This window comes from Panicum hallii, chromosome 5 (assembly GCF_002211085.1).
Source record: "Panicum hallii strain FIL2 chromosome 5, PHallii_v3.1, whole genome shotgun sequence".
Taxonomy (NCBI): domain Eukaryota; kingdom Viridiplantae; phylum Streptophyta; class Magnoliopsida; order Poales; family Poaceae; genus Panicum; species Panicum hallii.
The window spans coordinates 8,005,464-8,020,978 of NC_038046.1; the positions used below are offsets into that span (position 1 = coordinate 8,005,464).

Here is a 15,515-nt window from a genome sequence, read left to right on the forward strand (position 1 = left end):
CGAGAGCTCTGCCAAACGCACCATTCCTTTTGTTTTTTTATTTTTTTTTCATGTGCGGAACCACTCAGTACTGCTGCAGCTACCACGTAGATTCCACCATTCAGGCCCAAAAGGCCTAAGCGTAGCGGCAGCAAGAAGCCCAGCCAAGCATGGAGGGATAGGTTGGGAAACAGGCCCATTTCGTTTGCCGTCCATCCACAGCCCGAAACGTGTGGATTTCGAGGCCTCCTGCGTCCCGTACTGTTTAAAAGCTGGACACTGGGCAGTGGGCAAGCTGAAGAAACAGAAGCAGCATGGGCATGGCTACTTGGCTACCAGTAGAGCCGATGCATGGTTAGCTCTGCAGTACGGAGTAGGTGTGTAGGCTTGGGTGCAGTGCGCCGGTGCCAGCCATCCGCGAGGAATCGAGTCATCAGTGCATGAGAGTTACTGACCGGCCCTGTGATGGAAAAGGGAGAAAAACTGACAAAGTGCGCCTTGTAAAAATGATCGCGTGAAGCTAAGGATTGGAGACAGACAACTCTACTTCGTACTAATAGATAGATACTCGTAACTAATAACGCCATTAGGGCAATGGGCCCATGCCCAGGTTGAGCCAAATTAGAGCTAGGGCTGGTACAAAACCGGCTTTACTCATGTATATAATTCCACCATGGATGCCTCTAGCAAGTTCTGCAACACATGAAACCTTCAGCGGCAAAGGAACAAGCAAAAGGTTGGAGCACATTTTTCCCATGAGAAGTTATATATACTGCAATGAGCATTAGCACCAAATAAAGGGAGCATGAAGCGTTTGGACGCTTCGAGTGAGGACCATGCAACTGAACTGGGGAGCACATCACCATGGCCTGTTAACTTATTCAAGGAGACTTTCAGAATTGTTTACTAGTTGTTCCAAATGTCAACGTTGTTTGCACGTGACGTGATAATCCTTCCTTACAAATGCATTCCGGAGACTGCCTGAAGCAGTATGTTATCTGAAAGTGTACTGTACTAACACTGTGCATGGCATCAGCATGTTTTGCTGTGGTCATAGCTTGTGATACTGGTTCCGGACTTTAGTCCCTGGAACTCTAAAAACCATCTGGTTCCAGTCATTCTTACTGTTAACATCTGCAAGGAAACGTGTAACCTGTTGCAACTTGCGAATCAGGTTCAGATTTGTTCTCATGCTGTGATTTCTGACGTAGGTAGTGAATGGAATTCTTCAGCGAACAGATTGGGAGGAGGCGATAAAGATGCCAATTGGGGTAGTTCCAGCAGGTACGAACAATGTAAACTAAAACACTAGCACATGAAAATTCTAAAAACGACCAAACAGGCTTGGTCTTGTCGTGTGTGCAGGTACAGGAAATGGCATGGCTAAATCACTTCTGCATGCTGCCATTGAGACGTGCTCGGTTTCAAATGCTGTATTTGCCATTATCAAAGGTCATCTCTCTATTCCTCTCTTTATCAGGCACAAAACTAGAGTCATGGGGATTTACTGTGGAGAATCTTATGGAACACAAACTTCTCGTTATGCACAGGTCACAAGCAGTCCTTGGATGTGTGTACCATTTTGCAAGGGGAGAAGAAATTTTTTAGTGTCTTGTTAATGACTTGGGGCATGTAACAAACTTTATAAAGCAGTGTCAAATTTCTAAGGAACTTTTCCGGTAGCTATCTGATTAACTTTTCAGAAAAAAACAAAAATCATCATAGGTTTAGTGGCTGACATAGATATTGAGTCTGAGAAATACAGGGAAGTGCACCCTTCGACTTCTATGTATGTACTGAACCATTCCCATTTCTTGGCAGTTCTTTCGTCTATCATCTCTGAAAGATCTAGGCCTTGCTTATTGTCCATCCTTTTCATGAATTCATATCCAACTCCTTGCTGACATCATTTAGACTTGTCAATTATGACAAGTAATGACATGGCTGGGACCTATAGGATCACTTCTATCTTCAGGAAGTACCTTCTGGTTTTCTTTTCTTTGATGTTTGGGTCTTGATGCCTGAAGTTCGTAACAAGCTCTAGCCTTGTTTCAGGCTGTGGTTCGCATTATGAACTTGCGAAAGTACTGCGGAAATATTCAGTTCGTGCGTGCCCCAGGCTACGAGTCATATGGAGAACCTGTCAAGCAAGTCGAGAATTCCATCGTAGAGTCTCTGGAGCAAAATGGAAAATCCCACCCGTATTCTTATCCAGGTCTTTCAGTTGAGTTTCAAGCTTCAGACTGGAGATTTGCTGATGGTCCATTTGTTGCAGTTTGGATAAACAACGTGGCATGGGCTGCCGAGGATATCATGGCAGCTCCTGAAGCAAATTAAAGGTAACCGAATAGTATGCTCTAGCAATAGTAATACTTTATCAAGGGCACCCTTTCTTTTTGTATTTTGAAATCTGTGTTTCTGCATGATCGGTACAAAGATCATTATGCATCATCTATTTGAGTGTTCAGTGCTTCAATCCCATATGCTTTTGGAGGGGTGCTTTTATCAGTCTTGAATCTAGTACATTTGACTCAAGGAAGCTGAATGTTGTGATTGTGTTGCAGTTCTCAGATGGCTGTATGGATGCAATCATACTCAGAGATTGTCCAAAGGCTGATCTTTTAGCTCTACTGATGAAGATGAGCGATGGGAGCTATGTCAAATCAACATATGTTATATATCTTAATGTTAGTTTCTCTCGTCCACTAACATTTGGATATTGCAACATACAGTGACGTTTTCCCAAAGTTTTTAAAAAATAGCATAGTAGGCTATATTTTAACTGAATATTTTAAGACTGATGGAATAATAAAAGGCACTTCAATTTAGGTCTTGTTGCGAGTGCAGGATGAATAATTTATCACAATTCTGGTCTTTCATCTTTTCTCAATTCAATAGTTCATCAGTAACAAGGAAACAACACCCCCTTATTGTGACTTTTGCAGGTGAGATCTTTTAAATTATCTCCGGGCCAGCTTGTTGAGAACCCAATAAGGGGTGGAATTGTAAACGTGGATGGTGAGGTAATTGCTAGAGGAGAAGGAACGTACGGAAAAGGCCCTCAAGATGTGATGGCTTATGGCCCTCCTATTCAGCTGACAGTGCACCAAGCATTGGCTACCATATATTGCCCTAACAAAATTCGGTGAAAAGATTGGCGTTGACAAAAGACAAATTGCCTACAAATTTGCCAAGTTTTAGAAGAAAAATGCTCAAGTAGAAGACAACAAGAAAGGGATCTTACAATTGTTTCCCAGCGAACCAGACAACAAGAAAGGGATCTTACAATTGTTTCCCAGCGAACCAGTGAAAGTCAAACCTAAAAAAGTTGACTTTCGCTCAGACAGCTTGTCTCATGTAGGTTAGACCAAATACCCTCAAATGACTCTTCCTTTCTGACCTTTCTCCTATCTTCTAAGGTTAATGTGTCCATGTCAATTGCTTTTATTGCTGTTTTATAATTTTATAACTTATTCTTTGTGAGTTGTAACCAACAAACCAGTGTAGATAGTACGGTCATATATCGTCATAATTATTTCTTGTGGGAATGATAATGAATTGATCGATGATGAAAAGATCATGACACGTTAAAGCATATCTGTACAGCTCTTGAACATTTTGTTCAACCTCGTCGTTGGACAATAGATCCAGAAAGTAGGCACATGATAATTCCTTCAGAATTTGATCCGGTGCTTAAGAGTTGCTTAAGAGGGGTTTATTGAGAGGCGACTGGATGCATTTTTAGGCGACCACAGTTTGAGTCAGGCCCCCGGAATCGGAGGCCTAACTCCGGCACCTTACAGAGTATCGCAAACGCTAAGAGTATCGCCGACCCTAATGGTGATATTAAAGGTTTACTACCAGTTAATAAGAACTATCATGTGCATGAAGTGCTCACTACTCCCAACAGCACAAACCAGGCAACCACATTGTTGGAAGTCAAAACAAGAACGGGCATAGCACATTCCGTTACTCTATACATCGCAAAGTTTCATCAGATTAAAGGATCAAGGCCTCCAGATTTTTTATCCAAAAGAAATTTCAAAATTCAGGTATGAAAGATTGTATAATTGGGTAGAATAATCTCTAACCCTTGCAAGACACACTGGTACATATATATAGGGGGGGACTCTTGCCTAGTCATACACGGTATGAATATATCATTGAACAAGCCAACAAGGTACATATTTTCCGATAACTGTATAGAGCTTAAGACTTCAGAAGTACACCACTGCAAAGAGCACACGAGAGATAGCAGTTACAACCGTATATCCTTCCAGCGGATATGGGCAATCTTTGGCCAGCTTTCTCCATCAGGTGCTCGGCAGCTCTCCATCAAGAGCTTACAACCGGATATCGCTATGTGCTGGAGGGAGCATGGCAGATCTGGTAACGATGATATGTAGGGGCACGACCTGATTTTCAGTCTCTTCAAACTCGACAGGCAATTCAGATTTCTTGGCAGGGATTTCATGTCGCATGCATACAACGATAGCTCCTCGACAGACGAGAACTTCGCAGGTTCTTCAAAATCAAAGGATTGGTCCTTCCAGGATTCTAGACTGAGACCCGCCGGGACTGTAAAACTTTCGGACGAGAGCATATGGCTGAGCAATACAGAGCTGCCAATAGTGAGAGACCTTTGGACACGAAACTGCGAAACGCACTTAGCAGTGAGCTTCGGGACATCTCTCAAATAAACGTGGAGAAGTTGCAGGGAAGACAGGCCTTCCAGGAAACACAGGTCCTGGATACCACCAATTGATAGTGATTTAAGGGACGTTAGATGACCAATTGATAAGGACCCAGAGCTCCTGCTGTCATGAATGCTTAGATATCTCAGGTGTGGCAAGCTAGCACTCAATGAATCAGCAGCAAGAATGCAGAGGTCTATAAGGAGCTCCGTAAGGGACAAAGGCATATATTCTGCTCCACGTGCCAGCTCTAAAGAAGGGCAGGAACTGAGATAAAGAAATGAAACGGAGGCAGCAGCTCGTAAGCCGCCTAATGATCTGAGGCACCAGCAACCAATAATGGACACGGATTCAAGGGCGTTCAAATGTTGAAAGATCTCTTCTGAAGGGAGTGCGGTTAAATTCATAATCCGTTGCAGTGACAAATGGCGCAGTGAAGTGAGTCCACCAAGGCAACTGGCCAAAGCTCCATCCGTAATACTGCATGAAGAAAGATCAAGTTGAGTAAGTCCTGACGGTGGAACCAGCGGCAGCCCGATACGCTGTCCATAGATGAGTCCTATCCTTTGCTCATGGCAACATATCCACGCATTGATGATATTTTCTTTCGTCAATACTTTATCTCTTCCCTCTTCTACAGCGCTTTTGATGGTTTGGAGATGTTCTGATACATCATCATCCATCAACGCCATCAACTGCTGCTTCATAGATGAATGCTCGTCTGACAGCGCACTCCTAATGGTAGATCCTGAATCCACCTCCCAGAGCAAAGCGAGTTGTGATGCCAAGTGGTCTGTCCTGATCGTGTTTTCCCTCTGACCATGCTCTTGCAACTCTTCATTGCTGATAAACATAAGCAGTGGGCACTGGTTAATTTCTAATTTTTCAAGGCCTGCTGGGAGACAAGGTAAGATCTTCAGATTTGGAATTTTACAAAGTTCCAGATTGCGGCAATTCCTAAAAAGCCCGGTATTCACTGGTAGGCATTCTAACACAGCGCATTCGGTAAGTCCAAAAGATTCCAAACTCTCAAAATAGGAACCGTCAAGTAACCAGCTCGGATACGAGGAGGATTTGTAACCTCCAATTGCGAGTTCATTCAGCTGAGGCGGTGGCATCAAACCTTCCAGGATCTCCAAATGTGTCGTGTTCTCTTCTCGGGAGCCATTCTCTTCAATCCAGACAAGCTGCAATCTTTTAAGGTGTTTTTTCTGATGAAGCGCTGCCCGCAAGGCTTCCTCCTTTCCCGTGACAGCTTCGAGATTTGTAATACATAAACTGCCATGAAGCTCGTTCATGTTCCTGAGCTGATGCAGCTCATATCCCTTCTGCTTTTTCACACAAAACGTACCAAGCCTTTGGACTGACGTTAACCTGCCGATGTTTGGTATTGAAAGCGTACCGACTCCTTCATTATAAATCTGTACACGTCGCAGCTTTCTTAAATTGCAGAACTGGCCAGGCAAATATTTTACTTTGGTGTCCGAAGAAATAAACTGCAAGTGGAATAGAGTGCACAATGATTCAGGCAATTCGGAAATCGAGGTTCCTGAGAGGTCCAAAAACCGAAGGTGCTTCAACTCGGAAACAGATTCAGGCAACTTGCTTCTATTGTAAAAGCACAGAAGCAGTACACGTAACTTCTTCAAATTCCGCAGTAACACATGAAAAAGATCGCTTATATCATCAACCAGTGGGTCAAGGCAAATTATTGTACGTAGATGACGTAGCTTGCATATACTTTGCTTATGTTGTAGCATACTCTTAACACGAACAGACAGATGCCGAACTGTGAGTGGTATTTCTGCCATGTCATTGTCCAGTATGAAACTATCTTCTCTAGAGAGTGACTCTGCCAAATCATGAAGGAGATCATGCATAGTATAGGCATGAGTAACATTGTCCTTCCCTACATAAACTGGTTGAAAGAAGGATCCAGACATCAGCTGATTGATGTAATCGCGTCCAACATCTTCAAGGCTCCTATTATGGTTGCATGATTCGACTAGTCCCTCTGCAACCCATAAGCGTACCACCTGATTAACATAGTACGTGTGGCCTTTTGGAAATAAGCTGCAATATAAAAAGCACCTTTGAAGAACTGGATCTAATTTCTCATAACTCCACAAAAGAGCCCTCCTGGGTTCGCTTAAGTTTTCAATTCCCAAAGCGTCTCTCCATGAGGAGACATCCTTTTTTCTGCTCAAGTTCGAGCCCACAACTTTTGCTGCCAAAGGTGATTTTCCAAGACGTTTCGCTATCTTTTCTCCAATCTCTTCTAGCTGCACTTTCAACTGTTGATCTCCAATTTCCGCTCCAGAGAAAGCATGGTGTTTGAAGAGTGCCAAGAACTCAGCATTTTTCAGGTCTTCCAGACGAACCACTTTTTCGCAGTGAAGAGCGGCTGGAAATGTATCCCGTCGAGAAGTTACCAAAACTTGGCTTCCCTCCTTCTGAGAAACCAGAGGTTCTAGCAGTTGGTCCCATTCCCTCTCATTGCTGGATCCTTCAAACCAGACATCATCCAAGACGAGCAGGAATCTCTCTGACTTTTGCAGTGTGTCCCTGAGTTTGCACTGGAGGGTATCGATGTTTTCTACACGTGGGCATTCCCCATTAGTTGCAGACTCGATCAACTCCCGTGTGTGACGATGAACATCAAGCTTGCGTGAGATGCAAACCCACATCCTGGCATCAAAGTGATCCTTTACCCTGCCATCATTGTAGGCATACTGTGCCAAGGTGGATTTTCCAGCACCTCCATGTCCAACGATAGCCACACCTGAGTAGTTTGTTGAGCTAGCCCCGGCTGCAGTCCTCTTGGTAAGAAGATCAATTATACGATCGCGATCCATGTCGCGGCCAAACACTTTACGAGGCTGCAGTGATGTGGTCGGAGGAACAACTGTTGTTGCTACAACTGGGCCAGCTGCACAAGTATTACCTGCTGGTAAACCAAGAAGCTCACGGAAGTCCTTGGCTTTCAGCAGGATGTCCTTCAGCTCATTCAGCTTGCGAATTAGCCTTCTGTTTTCAGGGAGCAGGTTACGCGCCCTGCTTGCTGTAGCACGAAAAGGCTTCAGAATTGTTGATTTAATGGACGAGGCATCATCATCTCCCACCGAGGAATCATCCCCGCTCTTCGCCTTGCGTTTGAGGAGGTTGTACTCGTGCTCGTCCAGCAGGTCCTCGGCATCGTAGAAGGCATCTTTGAGCCGCTGGAGCCATGCCTTCAGCTTATCCTTGTGGGGGCTCTTCTCGGCGGCTTCGATCACCAGGTCGAAGTGTGGCAGGACAGTGGTCTCCAGTTCTTGGAGCTCCCGTGCCATGTCCACGCCCAGGTAGGTCGAAGCGTCAGCGAGGAGCTTGTTGATAATAGGCGAAGCCGCCCACCGCAAGCCGGCCAGTGCCACGTCCGCCATGGAACTGCACTAGTGCTTGTCTCCACGGCTTTTGCAGGTGAAGAGATCTTGGGCGAAAGCGTTTCCAGATGAGAAGGAAGAGAACAAAATGAGTTGAAATAGCAAGAGGTATTGGGAATTGGTATATTTGCAGGGATCTAAACAGGGAAACGATGGGAAACAAGCAAAAATGACATGTCCTCTAGCTTTTCCTTTTTCTTAGGGATTAAAATAAAAGAAGGAAGAGATGGTGTAAGGTAAATGGAAGAGTAGAGGCAAGAAATGGATTAACAGGCAAATAATGAGGAGAAAGTCCGTTTCATTTTTTTTCTGATTTTTGGAGTATGGAAGGATCTGTGAGGAAGAGACGAGCAATTGATGGAAGTGCTTATGCTATGCTGGGGGGAATTACTGACGAAGGCACAAATCTTGTCGGAAAGAAACCTGCCACAGTCAGGAAGCCGAGATTAATTAGCGAATTGCAGCCGAGAAACATAACCTACAGGCAAATTATCTTTCCTTTCCCATGTGTGAATGGATGCACAAAATGAAGAGCTTGAAATAGCTAACGAGTTAATAGGCAGAAGGAATAGTTGAGAGCTTACACGGATGGAAAAACTGAAGGGCGCCGGAAGCAGAGGTCCGGAGCCTGCGCAGCAAGCGCTGTACTGCAAGAGGAAATGAAACACAGGGCAAGAAGCAGCCAGTCAGCTACGGATCAGAGCATCTGACCCAGCGCGGCGGCTCCCCACAAAGAGTTGGTGAAGCACCAAAATATCTCGAGTCACGTCACCAATCTCTTGTTTCGTTTTGGGAGCAGAGAAATGAGTGGCTGTGCTTTATGTTTGGCAGCTTGGCGGAGCCAACCGTGCTGAAGACTTGACCATCGTTGATAGCTCAGTGATTGGTGATCGCAATTATTGTTTTAGACCAAAGGTACACTCAGCGGAAACCGAATGATTGTTCGCTTTTTTTCAGCACCAGCACTGGCCTTTCATGATTTGGTATCACGATCACATCTGAATGTTGTGACCCAGAATATCGGTGATGAATTCTGAAGGAAATGATTGGGGGCTGGCCAGGGTCACAGTGTGTTCTGGTCATAGCTCCCAAACAGAAACGGTAATGCTAAAACACGCGTGTCTGAGCGGATGAAAAAATCGGACGGCTCACTGGTTCTAGAAAGACGTCCTCTCCCTCTCTCATCCGTTGCGCCATTCCTGCCTGAGCGCCACCCTCCTCCGCTCCGCCTCCCTCCCTCTATCTGCACGCCTCCAGTCCACGTGGGCGCTCTGGTGGTGGTGGTGGCGACCTCACCGGCTGGACGCGTGGCGCAAGGGCGTAGGGGCGTCGAACCTCCCTTCTGCCTGCGATGGCGGCTAGGAGGAGCAGGAGGGCAGAGACGACGCACGGGGCCTGGCCTAGCCAGCCGTGGCGCGCAGGAGCGCTCGCGGCTGCGGCGTGCCGGTTCCCCGTCGGCCTCGAGCTAGACTGCCTCCTCCCTGAGCCATCCGGCCGGTCGCCCCCTCCTCCCTGAGCGCCGCTCCACCCCCCCCCCTCACCCCACCCCCAACCCTCCTGCGCACCGCCGCTCTCGAGCGGCAGGGCAGTAGGTGGGGCGCACGCGGTGGAGGGTCAGGCCGCCGCTCCCCGCACCTTCCCCTGCCCCAGTTACCGCTCCCCCGCCAGGAGCGAGCCACGCTGGCCGCCGGATGAGCTCCAGGCGGCAGCAGCCATGGCAAGCAGCTCCAGGAGGTTGCAGAGGAGGAGCGAAGGATGTGGTATGGAAGTACCGAGTGGTGATGTTGCAATAGATACCTTATGATGTTCCAGGGGAGATATTAGGATGGTGCAATGGATACCTAATAGTGTTGCAGTAGAGATTTTTGAATGCTGCAAGTGCTGTAGATATGTGCGAATGTTGTAATAGTCAATTTTTGATGTTTCATCTGTTTATCAATTTTTGATGTTTCATCTGTTAATCTTTGATGTTGCAGTGTTTGTATTTTAATGTTTTATTGTGCTCAATCCCAACCTATCATATGGTGATTTTTATTTGGAAATGTTGTATGAAACATACATTTTATATTGCGGTGGGAATTTTTTTCCTCAGAATATGATATTTACATTGAACTATTCTTTTCGTATTTTTTTAATGTTGCAATCTTAAATTTTTTATGTTTCAGATGTTTTATTTTGATATTACGACGGAGTGTCTGATGGATGGGACGTCCGGACGGTGGCAGCGCCGAAACAGAAAACTCAGATGTGCAGGCAGTCACGGCTTGCAGTTGTGTCTGAACCTTTATAGCAGTGCAGGATTAAAAAAAAAAGGTGCTTTAACAAACCCAAAATTAGTAACACCGTTTTTTTTTACTTCAATAATTGATGCCAAAGTACCAATTGTTTCTGCTCAAGAATCCAATGCACCCAAAAGGCACACCAGAGCACAGCAGTGACATCTAAAGACATACACTAGTCTTATAGATTCAAAGTAAACTGATAAGCTGACTATCTGCTTCATATTCCCATTTGACGAGTCTCAAAATTTATATGGAACAATTCCATGTAGTTCTATCACATCCAACAACGATCATATAGGTGAACTGCCACATAGCTCACAAAGCTATCATATTCATGTTGCAAACTGCAAGGTACAACCCAAGGTATAATTTTTCTGACAAAAGCACGCATGTGAGCATTGCAAAGAATAATGTGAGCTTGGACTAGAATCAAGGATATGTGCATGTTCTTTCTTTTAATTACTGTTCATATTCAGAGCGTTTGAGAACAAACAAGGAATCGATAAAACCAATTACATGTATCCACAATTCCAACTAGGCCATTCTTATGAGTAGAAAGATCATGAGATCCGCTGGGAAACAACAAAATAACTAATGAGTTCCGCTTACTGCTGTATATAATCCACATGCTAGAAAATATATCCATATGAACATGCATATGTGACCATACTGTCCATGGGCACAAATTCTATATGATAATGCATATAACGGTATATGCCATAACTCGTGATAAGAGGTTAATCCAGTATGAAATCAGCAACTTTATCATTGGCAAACAAAATAGCATGATGAAAAATGCACATCTACAGCAGTAGATTACCAATCCGAAGTGACAAACACATCACAAGATTTTGCCGTTACGGTTCTAATGTGCCTGAAACCAAAATAATGTTTTTAAACCCAAAACTAGTAAAATGAGCCACCGCAACACCACCGAAGGAAGCTTTATATCAATCACCAAATGTGCTAACCACGAACGGTAGTCACCGGAAGTCCAGAAGAACGGGAAGTGGAACAAAGCACAGTGGTGAAATCAGAATGCAAGTATCACTCTAGATGAACAAAACCATTTTGGTAAGCACGGAGCTTAACGAGTTAACGTATCCATACAAGAATTTCCAAAATTCACAGGAAGTATTCTGGGTAGTTACATTGCATGCATTCCCAAAATACGATAAATTAACAGCCTCCTAGGCACTAAAACTTTTACTCCCATCAAGATCAGTAAATCAGGGCAATAGTTAAGGTGGTATGATTTCGAACTTGAACATGATTTGCAAGGCGAAGTGCATACACTGAACATAACTGTGCCCACTCCCCACTGTTGAACAACTAAATACTAACCAAACATGTCTGGAAAACTCACCCCCCCCCCCCCAAAAAAAAAAACATCTCTCTCTCTCATCCAAGAATCAGCAGAACCAATAGCACATTTCCAAGAATATAATAACGGGAGACCAAATTTTAGTTCCATTGCTTTTAGACCTAAAGACAAATCAGCAGAACCGATTGCATCTATCCACAATTTCAAATAGATCATTCATGTCTTCATGAAAATGCAAAGATAATGACATAATTGGAGATAATCTAATTTACAGTTATTGCTCCATATGTTCTACAAAGAATAAACATAAAATCGAATGAATAGGCCATATGCACATATTGTAGCATGAACGCATAGCAAGCAGTGAACATATTTACTGTATAAAAATGAAACGGAAGCCACTGGCACAATGACGATTCACCAGAAACTGGAAACTTGCTTATTAACATCAATATAGCATGACCACAATTGCATGTATCTACAGAACTACAGTAGTGATCCACACAGTCAAAAGCATAACAAAATAGAAGGAACCAACCAAATAGGAATGAAGCAGGCATATCCTTGCCCAGTCACATGCTGGCAGGCAGCGCAGCCAAAAAGGCACTGTACGCCGAGTCGAGGTCGAAGTTGAGCTGCCTGGCCTGCTGCTCGGTGAGCTCATCCGCGGCGCCCATCTTATGCAGCTTGCCGAGCCACTCGTTGACCTTGACCTTCCCCTCGAAGTCGGGCGGCAGCAGGGGTCCGAGCCTGGCCATGGAGGTGGCGACGTCCTGCAGCAGCGGTCGGACCTGGTCGTTGGCGAGCATGTTGAGCTTGACGGCGTCCATGGCGGTGATGAATGTCTGCACGCAGTGCGCGATGGCGGCGGCGGATGCGGCGGTGGCGGCCGGCGCGGAGGAGTTGGACGCGGCGCGGAGCTCGACGGTGGCCGGGACGCCCGACTGCAGGAGGCGGTTGAGCGCGGCGGGGCAGTCGAGGCGGTACGCCTGGACGAAGCGCGGGACGGTGACGGCGCCGGCGAGCGAGGAGGAGAGGGAGTTGAACTGGGAGATGAGCTTGAGGCACTCCGCCTCGTAGTCGGCGGCGGAGACGAGGTCGCGGACGTAGGCCCGCTCAAGCTTCTCCGTGGCCTTGATGATCGCGTACAGGTCCGCGTAGCTCTCCAGGAGCTCCCGCTCGCGCTTGTCGTTCCACAGCTTCACCTCCATCGGCGCCGGCCCTCCGGCGAGCGGATCGCGGAGGGTGCTAGGGTTTCGCGGCGCGCGAGATTTGGGGGAAGAGGGGGAGGGGATCGGAGTGGGGATTGGTTTGGGGGTTCCGGATAAGTGCGAGGGGCTCCGTGTAATTTGGAAGGATTCTTAAGGAAGGGTTCGGCGACGACGCGGCGAAGGCCACGTGTTTGCTCTGCCTTTCTTCCGAAGCGATCGCTCTCGGCTCTACGCGAACTCCAACGAGCGCCTGTTTAGTTTTCCGGCGCATAAACCTAAAAAGCCGTAAACAGAAAATTTTTGAAGGAATCTTGCTAATTTGAAGTACTAAATAAAGTTTATTTACAAAATTTTTTGTATGGATGGGCTGTAAATCGCGAGACGAATCTAATGAGCCTACTTAATCCATGTTTTACAATAGTGATGCTACAGTAACCATCCGCTAATTATTGCTTAATCATGGATTAATTAGCATCATTAGATTCGTCTCGCGATTTACAACCCATCTGTGCAAAAAATTTTATAAATAGACTTCATTTAGTACTTCAAATTGACAAGATTCTTTTGCAAAAAAAATTTTTGCCTTTATGCGCCCTGATCTAAACAGGCCCTGAACCAAAGCCAAATTGCACGGCAGCTTCTATGCGTGGCCTCCTGGCACACGAAAACGTTTGTCCACGCGCAGGGGCAGCTAGTCAATTCCGGCAGCAGCAGCATACGGTACCGTTGTACAAAAAGTTCCTTCAAGCATGATGTCGCTAGTACGGATAGAGGTATCTCCTGCCAGGGTGTCCAGGCTCTTAACGTCTCACCATCCGTAATCTCCCCCTCATTTTCTGGGTGACGTGGCATACGGCTCGGGCCTGACAGCTGGGATCATGGTCTCCGGACCTTCCCCATGCTCTTAGAGGTCCGGGACCTCCACGTGCCCATAAAGGCAGGGTGGCTCGCGGGTAGCCCCCGCGGATCCGGACTCCCCAGGAAGGTTCGGGACCGCCACGTGTGGAGGCCAGGCTTCCGCAGACCCGACCGCTCCGACCGGCCTCGGGGACCCGGACCCCCACCCCTCGGGAAGGGGTCCGGTGCCGCCACGTGCCGCCCCCACGGTGGGAGCGGGACTGGCCCTGCCACGTGCCTGTGGCAGAAGGCCCTTCGCGGGTCTCCAGCCCACCTACCAGCATTTAATGCGGTAGTTAGACCGGACGCGCCCAAGTAAAAAAGTATAGCCTGCCACTGACATACGGGGCAGGTAGGCTGACACCACGGTAAGCTCGTCTGTTTCCAAGGCGGCGCGTCGTGTCACCGTATACTGTACGCAAGCGGCGTACAGTCCCGACATGGCGCCGCGCGCGGGCGTGATGATGGCCTGTAACAGAAGAGCCGAGGCGTGCGCTGCCACAGTGCACGCGGAGGCAACGGTGCAGCGGGTCAGCGCTGCTCCTTCGCCTGACAGTTTTCCACCCAACAGTGGTAGCACAGCTTCACTGTTGGGTAACACTGACAGCGGTCACTGTGCAGGCAAGGCTGCACACGGCCATATGCTGGCTGCAGATACGCACATCAACTTCTCGATAGAGAGGACTACGGAGATATCTCTCATAGAACAAGCTCCTGTAGGCCGGGCCCACCTGTCGGGGCCCTGCACAGTGTAAGCACTCCTCTTGGACTATAAAAGGAAGAGTGCACTCGTTACAAGACAAGATCGAGATAAGGTCCATCCAGGCTAAGGTTCAGATAGGTTCACACAAACACAAGTTCACGCAAAGCTGCTTCCAGGCTCACACAATCAATACAACACCAAAGTGGACGTAGGGTATTACGCTCCGGCGGCCCGAACCACTCCAAAATCCTTCTGTCTTTCATGCGTTCATCCGCCCACCGATCAAGCGCTCCTAAGTTTTCTCCAAACCCATCCATCACTGTAGAATCACTGGACCAGTAAAGAGGCCTAGAGGGGGGGTGAATAGGCCTGCAAAAATCCAACTCCAAATTCTCGTTAGAGGAGAGTGTGGCACTGCCGTGCCTGAGTGCAGTACTGCCGCGCTCAACAGAACACAAATTACAGAAAGGAAAATCTGACGAACCAAAAGTAGATCGAGTTAATTTCTAGGTTTTCTGCAGCTGTCAGCAACACATATATGTAACTAAAACAGAGGACACCACAGTAGAGAAGTAGATCGGTCTCAAACCTAGAACGAGAAAGTAACTTAGCAATAAAGTAAATCAGCACGCGAGACAAAGATTTATCCCGTGGTTCGGCGTCGCCACAAAGGCTGGCCTAAGTCCACGTTGTTGAGGCAGCCACAAAAGGTTTGAGCTTCAACAGAAAGGTTGGCCCTTCCTCGTTCTCAAGTCAAGAGAATGAACTCTTGAGATGAGAGGTAAAATCATGTGACGCCCTGAAAATTTCAAATTTAAACTACACGTTAAGGTGTCCTGACCGAAAATGTATTTGTCGTAAAACCCTGACTCTCTCCGTTTCACCGTCACACTGACGGCCGACGCGAGCCTGACCGCCGTCTCATCCTGCACCGCTCACGCGCTAGAGTAATTCGTAAAAACGGTTCAATTTCAAAACCCTAACCCTAACCGGATCGCTGTTC

The 15,515-nt window shown here is 46.7% G+C and overlaps 1 protein-coding gene, 1 long non-coding RNA gene and 1 pseudogene across 5 annotated transcripts in view; 1 reads left to right on the forward strand and 2 right to left on the reverse strand.

Moving 5' to 3' along the window:
* LOC112893227 (vacuolar protein sorting-associated protein 28 homolog 1-like) overlaps positions 1-13,048 on the reverse strand; it is a 35,053-nt gene extending 22,005 nt beyond the window's left edge. The window contains exons 1-3 of one of the 4 annotated variants that reach the window (XR_003228752.1): positions 12,240-13,048; positions 11,198-11,251; positions 10,802-10,946 (exon numbers count right to left, since the gene is read on the reverse strand). Coding sequence is in view for 3 of the 4 variants with exons in the window: in XM_025960437.1 (XP_025816222.1) it covers positions 12,274-12,912 (639 nt within the window). In the remaining variant the exon portion in view is untranslated. Of the gene's footprint in view, positions 1-10,801; positions 10,950-11,197; positions 11,252-12,239 lie in introns of those variants that run through there. The other 3 variants (XM_025960436.1, XM_025960438.1, XM_025960437.1) reach the window with 3 other exon arrangements.
* On the forward strand, positions 1,168-1,799 carry LOC112893229. Its single transcript, XR_003228753.1, has 3 exons — positions 1,168-1,263; positions 1,345-1,431; positions 1,530-1,799. It is a non-coding gene; the product is annotated as an uncharacterized LOC112893229 (long non-coding RNA).
* LOC112892353 lies at positions 6,714-8,840 on the reverse strand (annotated as a pseudogene).
* Positions 13,049-15,515: the final 2,467 nt, after the last annotated feature.